At 42.2% G+C, this 17,943-nt stretch overlaps 2 protein-coding genes across 2 annotated transcripts in view; both read left to right on the plus strand.

Moving 5' to 3' along the window:
* Positions 1-572: 572 nt before the first annotated feature.
* On the plus strand, positions 573-11,338 carry LOC139375234 (zinc finger FYVE domain-containing protein 1-like). The gene is made up of 11 exons (XM_071116832.1): positions 573-2,369; positions 2,500-3,004; positions 5,086-5,300; positions 5,521-5,627; positions 5,718-5,826; positions 5,945-6,042; positions 7,807-7,924; positions 8,077-8,247; positions 8,464-8,644; positions 8,818-8,931; positions 9,182-11,338. The coding sequence occupies exons 1-11, from the start codon at positions 1,749-1,751 to the stop codon at positions 9,412-9,414; spliced, it is 2,472 nt and encodes an 823-aa protein (XP_070972933.1). The 5' UTR covers positions 573-1,748; the 3' UTR covers positions 9,415-11,338.
* Positions 11,339-11,720: 382 nt separating this feature from the next.
* The window catches only part of LOC139375235 (zinc finger protein DPF3-like), a 41,019-nt gene continuing 34,796 nt past the window's right edge, over positions 11,721-17,943 (plus strand). Inside the window, exon 1 of the mRNA XM_071116833.1 lies at positions 11,721-11,769. Coding sequence (XP_070972934.1) covers positions 11,738-11,769 — 32 coding nt within the window. The 5' untranslated portion in view covers positions 11,721-11,737. The remainder of the gene's footprint in view (positions 11,770-17,943) is intronic.

Consider the following 17,943-nt stretch of genomic DNA (forward strand, 5'->3'; position numbering starts at 1 on the left):
GTCACATTCATACCGACACATTGTGTCCACTTAAGGACATTTTCATTCTGGGCAGGTCTCACATCAAACCCACTGACATGATCAAACCATAGAGAAATATGATTCTGTTATCAGGTAGTCGTTTACTCAAGGATTCAAACTATAAATTATCTACTGCCCTCTACTGTTGTACTGATGTACACACTATTACAGAAGCTACTGAGCTTTTACTTGTTTAAAGCATATTACAAATTGCATAGAAAATCTATATTTGTTAATTCTGTCAGGAAAATGTATTATTCATAATGATCAAATTCAAAGTCTTGCAATATTGGTGGTAGTGTCAGAAGGAGTTCCCTTTCACAGATTCAACACACAACTAAATCAGGTTGTACAATCCAATATCTTTCTGATAAAATGTCATATTTTACTAGACAATCCATCATCCATGTCTGTGTGTGTCTTTATGTAGAAGTACACATATTATCAAAGACAATTTGATAGATTTTTGACTACAACGCCTGCTTGTTTCATTCAAAACAACTTCATTTCCCAGCATACACCTCAATTTGCCTTTATAATCTGATCAGCTGATCTGACCTGGCTGGCAACAACAACAATCCTAGCGCACAGAAATTCGCTAGGGAAGGGGTTGATGAACAAAACAATGACAAAGCTAGGAAGGATTTCAATGCAATAATATATTTTAAAGTCTCCCGAAACGACTTGGGCTATTTTTCTTTGTATGCTTTTGTTGACCGACCAGTTGTTATCGTAGCATTCGTCTATAATATTATTGACAACCGAGTTTACCAAAACTGTCTAGCTTGGATAACACAGCTAGCTAGCCAGCCAGTTAATGTTAGCTGTTTCAGACAGGGGCGATTGTGATTTTGTTGTCGGTGTTTTGTTGATCAGAACTCGTAGTTTGCCACATTGACATTGGAATAACGTTATTTTAAACTAGCTAACTACGTTAGTTGGCTAACTATTGTTTAAATGTCAAGCTACAGGCAGCTAACTTACTAGCTAGCTTTTTTTAGGCAGCTGTCAGCTAGGTTATTTTATTTTCGAGCTAGGTAGCAATTAGGAAGCTAGCTAACAAGGGAAGTGCTTTATGTTTGATTCTAAACAGCTGGCTAGTTTTCCCAGCTGTGGTTTCAAGTTGGTGCCAGTTTGCACATATTCATGTTAGTGTGGTTAGCTATATGTTTCAGGGAAGTTGTCTTGCCAAACATTTGTTTTATTGCATACATTGAGTTTCCAGCTTTACTTTGCTGTAACGTATTTATTCTGGCAGTGTTATAATGTTCACGAAGCCAGTTATAACCGTAATGTATGTTATTGTCAAGAGCAGGTTGACTTAAAATAGCCGGAACAAACATTCAACCATATTGCCTCACAGTACTATATTTGCAATGTGTCACATATTGACATTTTTGTATTTAATGTATGGAATGCTGCAGTAATTGTTGGCTAATAAGCTGTAAGAAGTTGTAGTGGATATTGAACCTTTACAGGTCAATTGGAGCACTGTCACCATTCAACCCTGTTAATAAGTCTACTTACATCAAGTTACATCAAGTCTATGTTCTAGGTGTTGTGTAGGTGTAGCCTATAAAGCACACAATATTTAATACTACGGTCATGTGTTATCACTGAAACTACTTAATTGATATTTATTTACTCTTCTTTTGGGTCTATTTGGCGTTATAGTCAAATTACTCCAGCTAGCATAAAACTGTTCAGATTTGGCTTGTGAAGGAAAAATGAGTGGTCATGGTTCATCAGAAAAGGAAATTAACACCAGTCTAATTTGTCAAGAGAGCTATGCTTGTGGGGGCTCAGAAGAGGCTGCTTTTGAATGTGATGAATGTAGAAGCTTGCAGTGTGTTCACTGTGAGCAGGAACTCCATAGTCAAGAGGGCCTGCAGAACCATGAACGGGTAGCAATAGGCCCATGGCATGTACCCTACTGTGACAACTGCAGAGGAGGGAAGGAAAGGCCAGTGAATGGCTACCGCCACAGGTCTGTCGTCCGCTGCCAGAACTGCAAAGTCAACCTGTGCCAATCGTGTCGGAAAAGCACCCACAATGGAGGTAACAAGAAGAAGCACCCACTCACTGCCTATCCTCCTCCACCCAAACCTGCAGAGCTCAACTCAACCCCTTCACCCAAACCTGCAGAGCTCAACTCAACCCCTTCAGCAAAACCTGCAGAGATCAACTCAACCCCTTCAGCAAAACCTGTTGAAGTCAAATTAACCCCTCCACCCAAACCTGCAGAGATCAATTTAAGCTTATTGGTAGATGAGGCAGAAGTCCAGAAGGCAAAACTTCTGGAGAAAGTCTGCAGTTTTCTTCTGGTTGATGCGAATGAGGAGATGCAGGTAGGTAGTGAAGGGAATAAAAAAAGTCCTTTGAGTTTTTGCATTCTGTCAGTTTTATTTCTAAACTAAATTGTGTTTTGTGAAATGGAATTACCTCATCTGCTAACTCCACTCTTTTTTTTCTCTCCAGGTAAAGGACGATGGCGCGTTTGTGAAGAAATTGAACTGCAAACCTGACAAGCTGATCAAGGTGGTGTCCATCTTTGGCAACACAGGAGAGGGCAAATCCCACACTCTGAACCACACTTTCTTCATAGGCAGGGAGGTGTTCAAGACCTCCCCCACACAGGAGTCCTGCACAGTGGGGGTGTGGGCAGCATTCGACCCCATCCACAAGGTGGTGGTCATTGACACAGAGGGCCTGCTGGGTAACAGCTCCAACCAGGGCCAAAGAACACGACTCCTTCTCAAGGTGCTAGCTATCTCCGACCTCATAATCTACCGTACCCATGCCGACCGCCTCCATGACGACCTCTTCAAGTTTCTGTGTGACGCGTCGGACGCCTACCTGAAGCATTTTACCAAGGAGCTGAAGGCCACTACGGCCCGCTGTGGCCTTGACGTGCCTCTGTCCACCCTGGGTCCGGCCGTCATCATCTTCCATGAGACCGTCCACACCAAGCTGCTGGGCTCAGGTCAGTGCTGAGAAATACTGTAGTCAACACTTACCATATGCTGTATTTGCTGTACACAAATCGAAGATTGTTACTTGCTGCACTCATCAGTCTCATTGTTATTTCACCTTCCTTGACAGAGTGGAAGCAGGAATACAGTAGATTCATGCATATTGTCAAGAATGCTGCTATAGAAGATCATAAAACATGTGATTTGGTCATTACTGGTGCACAATCCTACTCATCCCTATCTCCCTTTGACACGCTAAGACTAGTATTTGTTATTCTAACAGAGCTGTTTTGGTACAGTGTGAACAGGTAACTGACCAGTCAAGGAGTTTGAATAATCTAGAGACATTTTCCTTTTAAAGTATGTGGCTGTTGAACTGTAAATTATTTTATATCCCTTAAAATATGCTGAACAAAAATATAAACGCAACATGCAAAATTTCAAATATTTTACTGAGATACAGTTCATATAAGGAAATCAGTCAATTGAAATAAATGAATTGGGCCCTAATCTATGGATTTCACATGACTGGGAATACAGATATGCATCTGTTGGTCACAGATACAGTACCTTTAAAAGAAAGGTAGGGGTGTGGATCAGAACCAATCAGTATCTGGTGTGACCACCATTTGCCTTGTGCTGCGCGACACATCACCTTTGCATAGAGTTGATCAGGGTGTTGATTTTGGCCTGTGGAATGTTGTCCAACTCCTCTTCAATGGGTGTGTGAATTTGCTACATATTGGCAGGAACAGGAACACGCTGTCATGCATGTCGATCCAGAGCATCCCAAACATTCTCAATGGGTGATATGTCTGGTGAGTATGCAGACCGTGGAAGAATTGGGACATTTTCAGCTTCCAGGAATTGTCTATAGATTCTTGCAGCATGGGGCTGTGCGTTATCATGCAACATGATGTGATGGCGGTGGAATGGCACGACAATGGGCCTCAGGATCTCATCATGGTATCTCTGTGCATTCAAATTGCCATCGTTAAAATGCAATTGTGTTCGTCGTCTGTAGCTTATGTCAGCCCATACCATAACTCCACTGCCACCATGGGGCACTCTGTTCACAACGGTAACATCAGCAAACCACTCGCCCACATGACGCCATACTTTTATTTGTATTTTATCTAACCTTTATTTAACTAGGCAAGTCAGATAAGAATGAATTATTATTTACAATGATGGCCTACCAAAAGGCCTCCTGCGGGGAGGGGGGCTGGGATTAAAAATAAATTAAATAAAAATATAGGACAAAACACACATCACGACAAGAGACAACACTACATAAAGAGGGACCTAAAGACAACAGCATGGCAGCAACACATGACAACACAACATGGTAGCAGCACAAAACAGGGTACAAACATTATTGGGCACAGACAACAGCACAAAGGGCAAGAAGGTAGAGACAACAATGCGTCACTCAAAGCAACCGCAACTGTTAGTAACCGTGTCCATGATTGAGAAAAACATGCACATTGTCTACAGTTGTAAGGCCGGTTAGACGTACTGCCAAATTCTCAAAAATGACGGAGGTGGCTTATGGTAGAGAAATTAACTTTAAATTCTCTGGCAATAGCTCTGTAGTCAGCATACCAATTTCACGCTCCCTCAACTTGAGACATCTTTGGCATTGGTTACAAAACTGCACATTTTAGAGTGGCCTTTTATTGTCCCCAGGACAAGGTGCACCTGTGTAATAATGCTGTTTAATCAGCTTATTTATATGCCACAACTGTCAGGTGGATGGACTACCTTGGAAAAGGAAAAATGCTCACTAACAGGGATGTAAAACATGTGTGCACAAAATTTAAAAGAAATAAGCTTTTTTGTGCATATGGAACATTTCTGGGAACTTTTATTTAAGCTCATGAAACATGGACCAGCACTTTACATGTTGTTTATATTTTTGTTCAGTGAATGTTTCTTGTCTTTAGAGTTTGACTTTTTTGTTGTGTGAGGCACCTTCCATCTCAGTTTTGATTGATCAACGTAATAAGTGAAATGTCCTTTTTATGAAGGGATATATAAAAGTTAAGTCTGTCTTCTCATCCTGTACTTCGTTCTCTCTCATTTATAACAGACAACTCATCAGAGTCTGTAGATCGGTTGCTACTTGAGCGGTTCAGGAAGCTAGGCCGTTTCCCAGAGGCATTTAGCTCCATCCAGTACCGAGGCACGCGTACCTGCAGCCCCCCAACCGACTTTGGTGGCCTGCAGCACACCCTAGAGCAGCTGCTGGACAACAACGCCACCCGCTCCCCTCGCTCCCCAGTCGTCATCTTCAAAGCCTTGCAGGTAGTAGACATGCTTATAACTCAGTAGTCAACTGGCTCCAAAACCATTTCAAACAGGCTCACATTTACATGAGGCAAACACTAAAACACGAACGGGATGTTTTAGCAAGTTAGAAAAATTGCTATTCATTAGTTACAGATCTGTTTACTTTCACACTGTTTGAATAATCTAGTCAGGCTATGTGTATGACATTTCTGATGTATTGTTTCTCTCTGTCTAGGCCCTGAGTGAGCGCTTCAATGGGGAGATCTCTGATGAGCTCATAGCCCACAATTGCTTCTTCCCCGATGAGTATTTCACCTGCTCCTGCCTCTGCCTCAGTTGCGGGTAAGTCCTATAATTTATTTAATTTTCTCCATCTCATGCCACTGACTAAAGCGAGGGTTTTAACCAGTCACAATGTTGTTGCTATTTTAGCTCTGGCTGCAAGAACAGCATGAACCACCTTGGGGAGGGGGTGTGTCATGAGGCCAAACACCGCTGCCGTTACTCACCCCAATACGACAATCGCATCTACACCTGTAAGGTTAGTTCTGTGGATATCCACCTAAATCTTGTACTACCTGAACCCAATGTTGCCATATGACATTCTGAAGATCTGACTCTGTATCAGGCTGACCACAATGCCTCTGTTGTCCCACTAGGCCTGTTACGAAGGGGGAAAGGAAGTGGTGGTGGTTCCCAAGACCTCTGCGTCCTCAGACTCTCCGTGGCTGGGCCTTGCTAGATTTGCTTGGTCAGGGTGAGTGACACTTGAGGTCATAGGTTGGGGTTGAATTTCTACCGGTGTCTCTAATTTTAAGTCATGGTGCTTTTTGATCTAGAATCACCAATCCATTCATTGCTAACCCTTAGCTGTTTACTAACTTATTTGGTGCACTCCAGATATGTAGTTGTTTGTCTTGAGGTACAGTGCATTCGGTAAGTATTCAGACCCTTTTTTCTACAATTTGTTAGTTACAGCCTTATTCTAAAATTGATTAAATTAAAAATGTTCCTCATCAATCTACACAATACCCCACAATGACAAAGCTAGAACAGTTTTTGAAAATGTTTACACATTAAAAAAAAAAATGAAATACCTTTTACAATGTACATAAGTATTCAGACCCTTTGCTATGAAACTTGAAATTAAGCTCATGTGCATCCTGTTTCCATTGATCTTCCTTGAGATGTTTCTACAACTTGTTTGGATTCCATCTGTGGTAAATTCAATTGATTGGACATGATTTTGAAAGGCACACACCTGTCTATATAAGGTCCCACAGTTGACAGTGCATGTCAGAGAAAAAAACAGGCCATGAGGTCGAAGGAATTGTCCGTAGAGCTCCAAGACAGGATTGTGTCTAGGCACAGATGTGGGGAAGGGTACTAAAAAATATCTGCAGCAATGAAGGTCCTCAAGAACAATGGGGCCTCGATCATTCTTGAATGGAAGAAGCTTGAAACCACGAAGTCTCTTTCTAGAGCTGGCCGCCCGGCCAAACTAAGCCATCAGGGGAGAAGGGCCTTGGTCAGGGAGGTGACCAAGATCCCACTGGTCACTCTGACAGAGCTCCTCTATGGAGATGGGAGAACCTTCCAGAAGGACAACCATCTCTGCAGCACTCCACCAATCAGGCCTTTATGGTAGAGTGGCCAGATGGATGCTACTCTTCAGTAAAAGGCACACGACAGCCCGCTTGGAGTCTGCCAGGTGGCAGACCATGAGAAACAAGATTCTCTGGTCTGATGAAGCCAAGATTGAACTCTTTGGCCTGAATGCAAAGCGTCACATCTGGAGGAAACCTGGCACTATCCCTACGTTGAAGAATGGTGGTGGCAGCATCATGCTGTGGGGACATTTTTCAGCGGCAGGGACTCGGAGATTAGTCAGGATCAATGGAAAGATGAATGGAGCGAAGTACAGAGAGATCCTTGTTGAAAACCTGCTCAGGACCTCAGACTGGGGTGAAGGTTCACCTTCCAACAGGACAACAACCCAAAGTACACAGCCAAGACAACGTAGGAGTGGCTTTGGGACAAGTCTCTGAATGCCCTTGAGGCCCGGACTTGAACCCGTTCGAACATCTCTGGAGAGACCTGAAAATAGCTGTGCAGTGACGCGCCCCATCCAACCTGACAGAGCTTAAGAGGATCTGCAGTGAAGAATTGAACAAACTCCCCAAATAAAGGTGTGCCAAGCTTGTAGCGTCATACCCAAGAAGACTCAAGGCTGTAATCGCTGCCAAAGGTGCTTCAACAAAGTACTGAGTAAAGGGTCTGAATACTTTTTTTAAAATGTATAAATTTGCAAACATTTCTAAAAATATGTTTTTAGCTTTGTCATGGGGTATTGTGTGTAGTTTGAAGGGAAAAAAAATAACAATTTAATCCATTTGAAAATAAGGCTTTAACAAAAAGTGGGGGATCAGTCAAGGGGTCTGAATACTTTCCGAAAGCACTGTATATGGTTATAACTGCTCTGTAAAATGTAACTTTTTTGTATTTTTGTGTGTCTCTGCAGGTACGTGATTGAATGTCCAAACTGTGGGGTGATCTATCGGAGCCGGCAGTACTGGTATGGGAACCAGGACCCAGTGGATACGGTGGTCCGCACTGAAATCCAGCATATATGGCCTGGGGTAAGAGAACTACCACACCACATACCTACTAAAATACTTCTAAATGCCTATTGGTATTATTTCCACATTCTCAACATAGTCTTATATGTACACAAAATAACTTGTAAACTTCTTGCAACTTCTTGCAAAGTGAAAATGTTCACTTTCCACAGGCAGATGGATTCCTGAAGGACAATAGCAATGCAGCACAGCGTCTGCTGGATGGTGTTAACTTCATGGCCCAGTCTGTGTCAGAGCTCAGTGTGAAGCCTGCCAAGGCCGTCACCTCCTGGCTAACGGATCAGATCGCCCCGACCTACTGGAAACCCAACTCCCTCATCCTGGTGAGTGACAGAGGACCAACCACACACATCATACGTGGAACATTTGAGTCAACACTTTCTTGTCCAGGAACCTGTTTATTTGCCCTTCGCTGCTTTTCAGCTGGGGGCCAATGTTACATAACCCATGTTTGCAGGTCACAAGATAAGGCTCAGATCGACCTAGATTCCCCAGTCAATAACTGCCTCTTGTTTTTGTTTTTCCCCTGTAATGTCCAGACATGCCTTAAGTGCCAAGAGGTCTTCCAAGACAACGATACCAAGCATCACTGCCGTGCCTGTGGGGAAGGGTTCTGTGACACATGCTCGTCCAAAGCCACGCCTGTCCCAGAGAAAGGCTGGGGTCTGGTCCCCGTGAGAGTCTGTGACACCTGTTTTGAGCAGAGGGCCACACATACAGGTACCAACACCTCAAAGCCAAAGTTAGCCTGTATGTATTTATTATTAGCCATGCTGTACAGTGGTAACTTAGTATACTTAGCCTTTAAATCTGTTTTTAGCCTTACTTAGTCTGCATACGTGTTTATTTTAGCCATACTGTACAGTTTTAACATAGTTGTATGCTTTGTACAGAGCTGTTGCATGCAGAGGTTGAAGATGAGGAAGGTGGAAACCTAGCCAGGAAGGTTGGAGAAGCAGTGTCAAACACACTGGGCGCCGTGGCTACTGCTATTGACATCCCACTGGGTGAGTGTTATGTAACACAAGAGCCAGATAGAATTGTGTAATGGGCAATGACTGCAGGAATTTAAACCCATGGACAGGCTGCCATCTGGTGGCATATGAAAAATGTCTGCTGCTCCTTGTCACAAATAAAAGTATTTTTAGATACTGCAGTATTAGGATACTTTTATCGTTCGACATGTTTTTGGAAGTGCAATACTAAACCATTCTATTGTAACAGTCGTTTTTTACTGTGTGTCCGCTCTCTCTTCAGGTCTGGTCAAGGATGCTGCGCGTCCCACCTACTGGGTGCCTGACCAGGATATCCTCTCATGCCACAACTGCCAGTGCAGCTTCACTGCCAAGTTGTCCAAGCACCACTGTCGCGCCTGCGGGCAAGGCGTGTGTGACGAGTGCTCGCTGGAGCGTCGGCCGGTCCCGTCGCGGGGCTGGGACCACCCCGTCCGTGTTTGTGCTAACTGCAACCAGAAACCTGGAGACCTTTAACGGGGCTGGCCCTCTTCCCTTACAACACTGGACTGAACCACCTCTAGACCCTCCACCCACCCCTTATAGACCTCCATTAAATGGTTCTGTCCCGTGTCTGTGGCAAGTGTGTTTTTAGTAAATCTAGTTTTAGGGTTTCTGATGCCTTGTGGAACAACAGGAACATCTATGTAATTTGTCCTTATCAAAAGAGTAAGCCAGGAAGATATTTTGAGCTCTTCATTTACCCAAATCACAGCTTTTTTTAAATGGTTTAAAAATATTTTTCTACCATGGAAAAAAAAGTACATTTGTAGCATGTTAGCAATGTTCTTTTCTTGAGAACCCTGGGGAGGGGGTTAGTTTTAATCAATACTTTCCATAAGGCCTTATTTTACTGATGTTCTACTAATGTTGAGGGGATAATGGTGTCAGTGAAGTCCCTGCTGCAGGTTAATTGCATGCTCTACTACACTATTTTAGGTTTGCTCTAAGTCTGTTGCAGCTTTACAAAGCTGCTGCTTATCATAGCCAGAAAAATACAAAAAAACAAAGATTTGACTTAGATTTGAGCATGCATGACCACCCATATCCCATCTTTCAACCAGTCTGTCAAGAGTTAGTCAACTTTAGATTTAGGATATTTGGTCTGCAAATAGCCTTTTGGGTTACTGCTTCTGTTGACACTAACTTCATATTTACTTCAGAGGTTATGGTTCTATGAAGACATGAAATTATGCTAGAAGGTGAATACAGGATTTTAGAAACTTTGTTTTGTAGAAAACAATTGTTCAGCTTGAGTCTGAAAGATGCATAGCCTTTGAGATGTTCAGAGGGTCTGGTGATCTCTGAATAAATCAATACCTAACCTCATAGTTATATTTTAACTTATACTGGGTGGTGTTTTTGTAATGTATCTGACAATTTCTGTTACTTAAGTGTATACACATGATGTGCATTATGCACCTAGAATTTGATTGGTGTGGCAGTTACTACCGTTTGTTTGAATCTTCTTTGATCACCATAAGCATAGGCTGGTGGGACAATGAACTCAGCATTTGTTTTCAGCCCTCTGCTTCTGTGGCATTATTTGTCATCCATGTTAAAGATTGCAGTGTGAAATAGATTGCATGCTCATTCTTTCATATTTTGTGCTTTTTAATAATTGAGAGATGATATGCTATATGTAGACAGTAAGTCATCTTAAGTTAGTTTAATGTGGTTTTATTTCTGAATAGTGTTATTGGTATATTTGAGTTCAATTGCTTTCTTGACTGGAATCTGTTGTCCTTCATTCATACAACACTTGGATATGCACAGTCAGCTAGCATTTATACCTTAACCATTTCACTTCTTTGATGGTTAGATGAATAAGAGGCTGAAATGTCAGAACCCAGGGAACAATATTACCTGGATACATGCCAACCAAGCACATATGTTTATTTCCTTTATGTGTTTGGAAAAAAAGAAAATTAAGAAAAAAAGTTTGTCCTGTAAGCATTTAAGAGATAATTGTCATTTTGTTAGATTTGTATTTTATTTTTTCCCTTTTGTCTAAGCTGTAACCCTAGATAGTGAGGTATAGAAATTACGATGGAATCTGCCTTGTCTGCTGTTAAAATGTTTATCTGATTGAATGATGTCATTGTATGAAACTAAGTAATGTCTGTGTTGCTAATATTGCACAGAATAATAGCCAGGAATGTCAGCCATGTCCCCATCTAGTCCTTTGTTTTCCAAACCTATTGCTTGAGAGAGACCTTTGTGACAGAAATGATAATGGATTGAATTCTCGAATCGACACTCCTAATGCACAGAGAAGAAAGAGGTATGAAACACTATGTTATGCTGTTATTGAACATAAGATCATGAAAAAGTGTGGATGTCTGCATATTGACAATGTCCATAAGTGGTGGAATAACTATATTATTAAAGTCTTATCAGCGCATGGCTGTTTATAATTATTTGGTTTGGGAGGGGCTATGGATATTTAGTCAGGTTCTATTTCAAATTTCTGATAAGATGTGCTCTTCTTCGAACCCTGGCAACCTTAGTTTTGTTGCATTGGTAGGAAGAAAGTTTCTGACAACTTTAGCTATCTCTTCAAGAAGTCAGTATCATAGACATATGGTTGGTATTCCGTTTTCTACAATATAAATACAGGCAGAACCCTTTAAAATCGTTTTGACAGTTTACTCATTGAGTTTACCACACAGGCCACGCCTTATTTACGTATACTGTGGATGCATTGGCCAACGATTTTACCCCGAGCCCTGATTGGTTGCTTTTGCGTAGGTTTCCCTCAGAACTGCAAGACGCTGATATTGCGTTACAGTGTAGCAAAATGGCGGCTGTCATTCAGAACCCACTAAAAGCGTAAGTAATTTTGACAAATTGATAAAATTCTATTTTGTTACTTTGTTGCCAATACTTAAATTAAAATGATCCGTCTTTTCAAGCAAGTACAAGACGCGTGCAAATTAGAAATAATGCTGTCTTAGCATTTTGTGTATGTCTACTTGCATAATGTGCCACTGCTTTCACCAAAGTAGTACCTACTTAGTTTTTTATTAGACATTTCTGCTTATGATTTACAGTATTCTAGCTATAATATTGGTTATGATATGCGAATGATATATGAATTACACATTAGGCCTATAGCCTAAACCTGCTAATTTATTGACTCCCCATCCAGAGACGCTTTGACCGATACTTTTAATCCTACTTCAAAATTAAGCACAAAAGTGTTTCAACATGCATTGCGCTGTGACGAGAACGAATAAAATACAATATTACATTAATGTTGGATATTTACCTAATAACATTGACATTCCGATTCAGAGAGTCGTTTATAGTTGGTGTGAATTGTCGACATATCAACTTTGGCGCTGAGCGCAGATGTGGTCAGGTCCAGGACCCGGTAGAGCAAGGGAGGAGGAATTTTACATTTGCATGCCTTTCCTTCCGAAAGCGAAGTGACAGCAACGTGAGCCCCGGAATTTCAGTTGGAGATAGTAGGCCTATGTATTTTGTAACGCCAGTGCCATAATTTCAGTTTTATGCTACGCTCTGTGTGCAGGCACCACTTTATGAGTCTCTACAGTGTTTGTCCATGACTCCATATATGTTTTGTAGTATATTTTTATTTAACTAGGCAAGTCAGTTTAGAACAAATTCTTATTTACAATGACGGTCTAACCCGGACGACGCTGGGCCATTTGTGCACCGCCCTTTTTGACTCCCAATCACGACTGGTTGTGATGCAGCCTGGAATCGAACCAGGGTCTGTAGTGACGCCTCTAACACTGAGATGCAGTACACTCGGGAGCCCTTTAACATTATATCTAACATTCTTTTGTCAGAAAATATCTATTCATCCCATTGAAGTTGAGAAAAAAATATTGTCAATTTAATAGTTTCAAAGCAAGTTTGTATGTATTGAGTGGTATTGGCAACACCTGTATGTCCATATCTTTGAGAAAATGTACAAGACATACCGGTAGGCCATTTCTTTGTTGCTATCCATGTTTGGACACTGACAGACTGTTGTAGTGCAGCAGGACAGTTTAGGTATAACCAGACCTTTTGAAATGTGCAGTACAGATGGTGAGACTGTCTGGAGGTGAAGAATGAGGGATATAACTTGACAGTGCCTTTTTTAAATGGAGGAGTGGTGCAGATTAACCTGGTCCAGGATCCTGTGCCAATTTATCAGGATGCTATGGCAGATGTCAGTAGTGTAGAGAAAAGATGTTGGTTGGATGGGCCTGCAAAAATTTGCTATGGGGCAAAGATACAATTTGGCTGTTTTTAAAGCTGATTTCCTGCAATTCTACACATTTTGCCATGAGGCTGAGCATTTTTTTAAAGCTAAACTGTAGGTGTGTTGACTGTCATAAAGGCACTGGATTATGAGCTGTCTTGTTTGCTAAATTAACAAATAATGTAGGCAGTGGCATGGTGCATATAGCCATAGTGACATATACCTCAATGCGGTCATATTTGTGGCTTATTGGGGGTGTGGCTTTCAGTTAATTTTGGCCAACCATCCTATGAGAGTGAATGCCATTCCAGTTAATCTGAATGTCATTCCAGTGCACTGCTCTGAATTCTGAGGTTGTTTCCATTTTTAGGTAAAAAGACTAATTTCCCATTTGGAACAAGTAGAGAGAGCATATCTGCTCAATCTGATTGGGTGGGCCCAGGCCCACCTGTGCCTACGCTGCTGGACAGAAGACCCATCTGCTCCTCAGTAGAAGTACCCTGGCACCCCCATGGGCCCTACAGGATCAAGGGAGTTTGCTCCTCGCCTATACCCTCCATTTACGTATGATTGCCATTGTTATTATACATTCATGACTGCATAAATGAGAGGGAATAGCTCTACCACTGACAAGCATAAAGGGATAGTCTTGTTTCATAATTTCATGGCTGTGGTTCCCAGTTGGCACAATGTAGCCTAGTTTGAGCATGTGCCATTTTTTGAAATACATTTTTCTGGACTAATTTCCTCTAAACCACTTTATCCTTGCATCCAACAAGATCAACCTACACATTCTATTGTGCCTGAAGCTGCTGCTTCTTCATCTCATAGAGAGGTTTTAACATTCAAATGTGGAATGTCTCCTCGCTATAAGCTATGCTTAATGAAGTGTTTCAATCTGCTATAATTAGCCACATGTCATTTTTCAGATTATAATTAGTCACACTTGACACTAATTGGATGTTGCTCATGTGGACCAGTTTGACAATTTTATATCAAGAGTATTCTCATTTGAGATTAGGCAAATTTAATTAGGGAGTCTTGTTGGCTTTGTTATAGAGAAGGATGTGGTGGGTGTACCTGAAGTGTTGCTCCTCCCACACTGTGTGTGTGTTAATTCCTGTATGCATGAGAGGGAGATATAGGGTGAGAAGAAGAGATGAGAAGAGGGAGAAGGGCCTCTACAAGCTACTGATAAAATGGAGCATAAATATTGAATATAAGTATTGAGCCTGTGTGTGCACAGTGTGTTATCTTTAAAGATGACTCGGTGAACTGGCTATCTTAGCTATAGGGTCAACGTGTTCGATAGGAAGTCTTGTATGACACTATGCCATTACTCTGCGGTTGGCTTTGAGTGAGTCATGCTGTATGTGTATTGGTACTGCAGTGAGGTGTAGGCCTATCGTCTGGTTTTCCTCTAGCCCTCACCCTGGCTCTGTTGTGCTGATGGTTGTAATCAACGGCCTGTTGTCAGGATGCAGTCTCTCTCTAGACCCTCCCCTCTTTCTATGCTGCAGCTCTGGTTTCCTGTAAAGCTGACATGTACCTACAAAACCTAAGACATTTGCCTCAACAGATCTCAAAAGGCAGAAGTTGGTGGAGGAAATGGTTATTCTGAAAAATGTGTATTGTATTGCCCTTTTTCAGCCTGTTGGAAAATGTATGGCTGTAAGAGTATCAAGGTCTAGACAACAACATTGTAACTCCAACACTGTAACTCCAGCCCCATAGGCCCTAAACTATACTGAACAAAAATATAAATGCAACAATTTCAACGATTTTACTGAGTTATAGTTCATAAAAGGAAATTAGTAAATTGGAATAAATTCATTAGAGAGCCTTAGGACCATGCCTCAGGACTACCTGCCTGATGACTCCTTGCTGTCCCCAGTCCACCTGGTTGTGCCGCTGCTCCAGTTTCAACTGTTCTGCCTGCTGCTATGGAACACTGACCTGTTCACTGGACGTGCTACCTTGTCCCAGACCTGCTGTTTTCAACTCTCAAGACAGCAGGAGCGGTAGAGATACTCTGAATGATTGGCTATGAAAAGCCAACTGACATTTACTCCTAAGGTGCTGACCAGTTGCACCCTCTACAACCGCTGTGATTATTATTATTTGACCCTGCTGGTCATCTATGAACATTTGAACATCTTGGCCATGTTTTGTTATAGTCTCCACCCGGCACAGCCAGAAGAGGACTGGCCACCCCTCATAGCCTGGTTCCTCTCTAAGTTTCTTCCTAGGTTCCGGCCTTTCTAGGGAGTTTTTCCTTGCCACAGTGGTTCTACACCTGCTTTGCTTTCTGTTTGGGGTTTTAGGCTGGGTTTCTGTACAGCACTTTGTGACAACAGCTGATGTAAGAAGGGCTTTATAACTACACTTGATTGATTGATTTATTGATTGATTAATCAATCCCTAATCTATGGATTTCACATGACTGGGCAGGGGCACAGCCATAGGTGGGCATAGGCCCTCCCACTGTGGAACCAGGCCCAGCCAATCAGAATGGGTTTTTCCCCACAAAAGGGCTTTATTACTGAGCTGTCCGGGTGGTTGGTCTCAGACGATCCCGCAGGTGAAGAAGACAGATGTGGAGGTCCTGGGCTGGCGTGGTTACATGTGGTCTGCGGTTGTAAGGCCGGTTGGACTTACTGCCAAATTCTCTAAAAGGACGGAGGCGGCTTATGGTAGAGAAATTAACATTACATTCTCTGGCAACAGCTCTGGTGGACATTACTGCAGTCAGCATGCCAATTCCACACAATTCCACACATCTGTGGCATTGTGTTGTGTGGCAAAACTGCATATTTTAGAATGGCCTTTTATTGTCCCCAGCACATGGTGCATCTGTGTAATTATCATGCTGTTTAATCAGCTTCTTGATATGCCACACTTGTCAGGTGGATGGATTATTTTGGCAAAGGAGAAATGCACACTAACAGGGATGTAAACAAATGTGTGCACAAAATTTGAGAGAAAAAGCTTTTTGTGCATATGGAAAATTTCTGCGAACTTTTATTTCAGCTCATGTTAATGTATATGTGTGTATATATATATATACATATATATATATATATATATATATATATATATATATATATATATATGTGTGTATATGTATGTGTGTATGTATTTTTTTCTAGGGGGAGGATCAGCTTTAATATTGTGGATAGATTGTTGCTGCCATCAATGTAATTGTCTGCATCATTTCCAATCACCCATATATTTTTGGGGTAAATAATATATCTATATACATACATATACATGTAAACGCAGCAAAAAAAGAAACGTCCCTTTTTCAAAGATAATTCGTAAAAAATCCAAATAACTTCACAGATCTTCATTCAAGGATTTAAACACTGTTTTCCATGCTTGTTCAATGAACCATAAACAATTAATGAACATGCGCCTGTGGAACGGTCGTTAAGACACTAACAGCTTACAGACGGTAGGCAATTAAGGTCACAGTTACGAAAACCTAGGACACTAAAGAGGCCTTTCTACTGACTCTGGAAAAACACAAAAAAAAAGATGCCCAGCGTCCCTGCTCATCTGCGTGAACGTGCCTTAGGCATGCTGCAACGAGGCATGAGGACTGCAGATGTGGCCAGGGCAATAAATTGGCAAGTCCGTACTGTGAGACGCATACGAAAGCTCTACAGGGAGACCGGACGGACAGCTGATCATCCTCAAAGTGGCAGACCAAGTGTAACAACACCTGCACAGGATTGGTACATCCGAACATCACACTTGTGGGACAGGTGCAGGATGGCAACAACAACTGCCCGACTTACACCAGGAACGCACAATCCCTCCATCAGTGCTCAGACTGTTCGGAATAGGCTGAGAGAGGCTGGACTGAGGGCTTGTAGGCCTGTTGTAAGGCAGGTCCTCGCCAGACATCACCGGCAACAACATCGCGTATGGGCACAAACCCACCGTCGCTGGACCAGACATGACTGGCAAAAAGTGCTCTTTACTGACGAGTCGCGGTTTTGTCTCATCGGGAATGATGGTCGGATTCGCGTTTATCATCGAAGGAATGAACGTTACACCGATGCCTGTACTCTGGAGCGGGATCGATTTGGAGGTGGAGGGTCCCACATGGTCTGGAGCGGTGTGTCTCAGCATCATCGGACTGAGCTTGTTGTCATTACAGACAATCTCAATGCTGTGTGTTACAGGGAAGACATCCTCCTCCCTCATGTGGTACCCTTCCTGCAGGCTCATCCTGACATGAACCTCCAGCTTGACAATGCCACCAGCCATACCACTCATTCTGTGTGTGATTCCCTGCAAGACAGCAATGTCAGTGTTCTGCCATGGCCAGCGAAGAGCCCGGATCTTAATCCTATTGAGCACGTCTGGGATCTGTTGGATCGGAGGGTGTGTGCTAGGGCCATTCCCCCCAAAATATGTCTGGGAACTTGCCGGTGCCTTTGTGAAAGAGTGGGGTAACATCTCACAGCAAGAACTGGCAAATATGTGCAGTTTATGAGGAGGAGATGCACTGCAGTACTTAATGCAGTACTTAATGACTGTTACTTTTGACCCCCCCTTTGTTCAGGGACACATTATTCAATTTCTGTTAGTCGCACGTCTGTTAGTCGCAAGTTACAGGTCTGTGAGAGCCAGAAATCTTGCTTGTTTGTAGGTGACCAAATACTTATTTTCCACCATAATTTGCAAATAAATTCATTAAAAATCCTACAATGTGATTTTCTGGATTTTTTTTCCTCATTTTGTCTGTCATAGTTGAAGTGATGAAAATTACAGGCCTC

This window comes from Oncorhynchus clarkii, chromosome 19 (genome assembly GCF_045791955.1).
Source record: "Oncorhynchus clarkii lewisi isolate Uvic-CL-2024 chromosome 19, UVic_Ocla_1.0, whole genome shotgun sequence".
Taxonomy (NCBI): Eukaryota; Metazoa; Chordata; class Actinopteri; order Salmoniformes; family Salmonidae; genus Oncorhynchus; species Oncorhynchus clarkii.

Excerpts from the sequence above, each read along its gene's own strand:
- LOC139375234 (XM_071116832.1), top strand. The coding sequence starts at position 1,749 with ATGAGTGGTCATGGTTCATCAGAAAAGGAAATTAACACCAGTCTAATT. Across the intron at positions 2,370-2,499 it reads ATGCGAATGAGGAGATGCAG|GTAAAGGACGATGGCGCGTT; the intron begins GTAGGTAGTGAA and ends TTTTCTCTCCAG. Across the intron at positions 6,043-7,806 it reads GCTAGATTTGCTTGGTCAGG|GTACGTGATTGAATGTCCAA; the intron begins GTGAGTGACACT and ends GTGTCTCTGCAG.